Raw genomic sequence first — 1,473 nt, 5'->3', positions numbered from 1 at the left:
AAATAAAATGAAATATTTAATAATTATAATTTATTAAAAATAAAAATAAATAACATTTTATTTTATTTGTTATTATTTATTGTTTTTCATAACAAACATCAATTAATAAAAATAGAATGATGATAAAGAATAAAAAAGAAGAAATTAAAATATAAAAATAAAAGAACTAATAAAAACAACTAATAAATAAAAAATAAATCAATAATGAAATTAGGATATAATGAAATAATGATAGTATCAATGTATTTTAATGATATTAAAGATTTTATTAATTTAGAAATTGGAGTTAAAAGATTTCAAGGAAATATTGAACGATTTCATTTTAATCCAATTCCATTAAATAAATATTCAAGAAAATTATTTACTAACATTGAAACATTTCATATTTATAATTATAGTGATGAAGAATTTAATGATGGAAGAATATTTAAATATGTAATATGGTATAAAGTAGATTATTCAAGATATTTACAAGAAAAAAAACAAGGAAATATCTGTAAAAATATAGAATATACAGAATATGATAGAGAAAAATATGGAACTACAATACCATTAGAAGTTAAATCACTTGGAATTGAATGTTTTAGAGAATGTTATTCATTAACAACAATTAATATACCATCATCAATTACTAAAATAGGACATTGGTGTTTTAAAGAATGTTCATCATTAACATCAATTAATATAGATAATTTACAATTTATTAGTGAAAAAAGAATATTTATGAATGAACCAGTGTTAGTTAGTATTGAAATACCAGATAATCTAGAAATAATCAATGGAAAGAATATTTTCAAGAAAGATATTAATGAATTTAATATACCATCATCAATTACTAAAATAGGTAATTATTGTTTTAAAGAATGTTTATCATTAACATCAATTAATATTCCATCATCTGTTACTAAAATAGGAGATGATTGTTTTTTTGAATGTTCATCATTAACATCAATTAATATACCATCATCTGTTAGTAAAATAGGAGATGAATGTTTTTATGGATGTTCATCATTAACATCAATTAATATACCATTATCAATTAATGAAATAGGAAATTGGTGTTTTAGTTATTGTTCATCATTAAAATCAATTAATATACCATCATCAATTAATGAAATAGGAAATTATTGTTTTTATGGATGTTCATCATTAACATCAATTAATATACCATCATCAATTACATCATTTGGAGATTGTTGTTTTTATGAGTGTGACTGTGAAGAAGAATTAAAGAAAAATAAAACAATACCAAGAAATTGTTTTGAATAGTGATGAATGAAATAAAAATACAATAAATGAAATACAATATAAATTGAAGTTGAAATAAATTATAATTGATTATCATTTATATTATTATTATTCTTTTCTTGTTTATTCTTTTTGATATTATTCTTTTCTTTTTTATTAATTGATATATCATTCTTTATATTTGTTTTATAATTCTTTTTTTATTCTTTATTTATTTTTAATCTT

General features: G+C 18.6%; 1 protein-coding gene across 1 annotated transcript, besides 3 other annotated features; it reads left to right on the top strand.

Moving 5' to 3' along the window:
• Positions 1-81: part of a sequence feature (AT_rich) that runs on past the window's edge.
• Positions 82-104: 23 nt separating this feature from the next.
• Positions 105-234: a microsatellite.
• On the top strand, positions 205-1,269 carry EDI_304960 (uncharacterized protein; the record flags this gene model as incomplete). Its single annotated transcript, XM_001733758.1, has 1 exon — positions 205-1,269. The coding sequence occupies one exon, from the start codon at positions 205-207 to the stop codon at positions 1,267-1,269; it is 1,065 nt and encodes a 354-aa protein (XP_001733810.1).
• Positions 1,270-1,334: 65 nt separating this feature from the next.
• Positions 1,335-1,473: a microsatellite.

This window comes from Entamoeba dispar, genomic scaffold (assembly GCF_000209125.1).
Source record: "Entamoeba dispar SAW760 scf_1105229457787 genomic scaffold, whole genome shotgun sequence".
Taxonomy (NCBI): Eukaryota; Evosea; order Mastigamoebida; family Endamoebidae; genus Entamoeba; species Entamoeba dispar.
The sequence above is the reverse complement of the archived record's forward strand: the minus strand, read 5'-3'. Positions and strand labels throughout refer to the sequence as shown.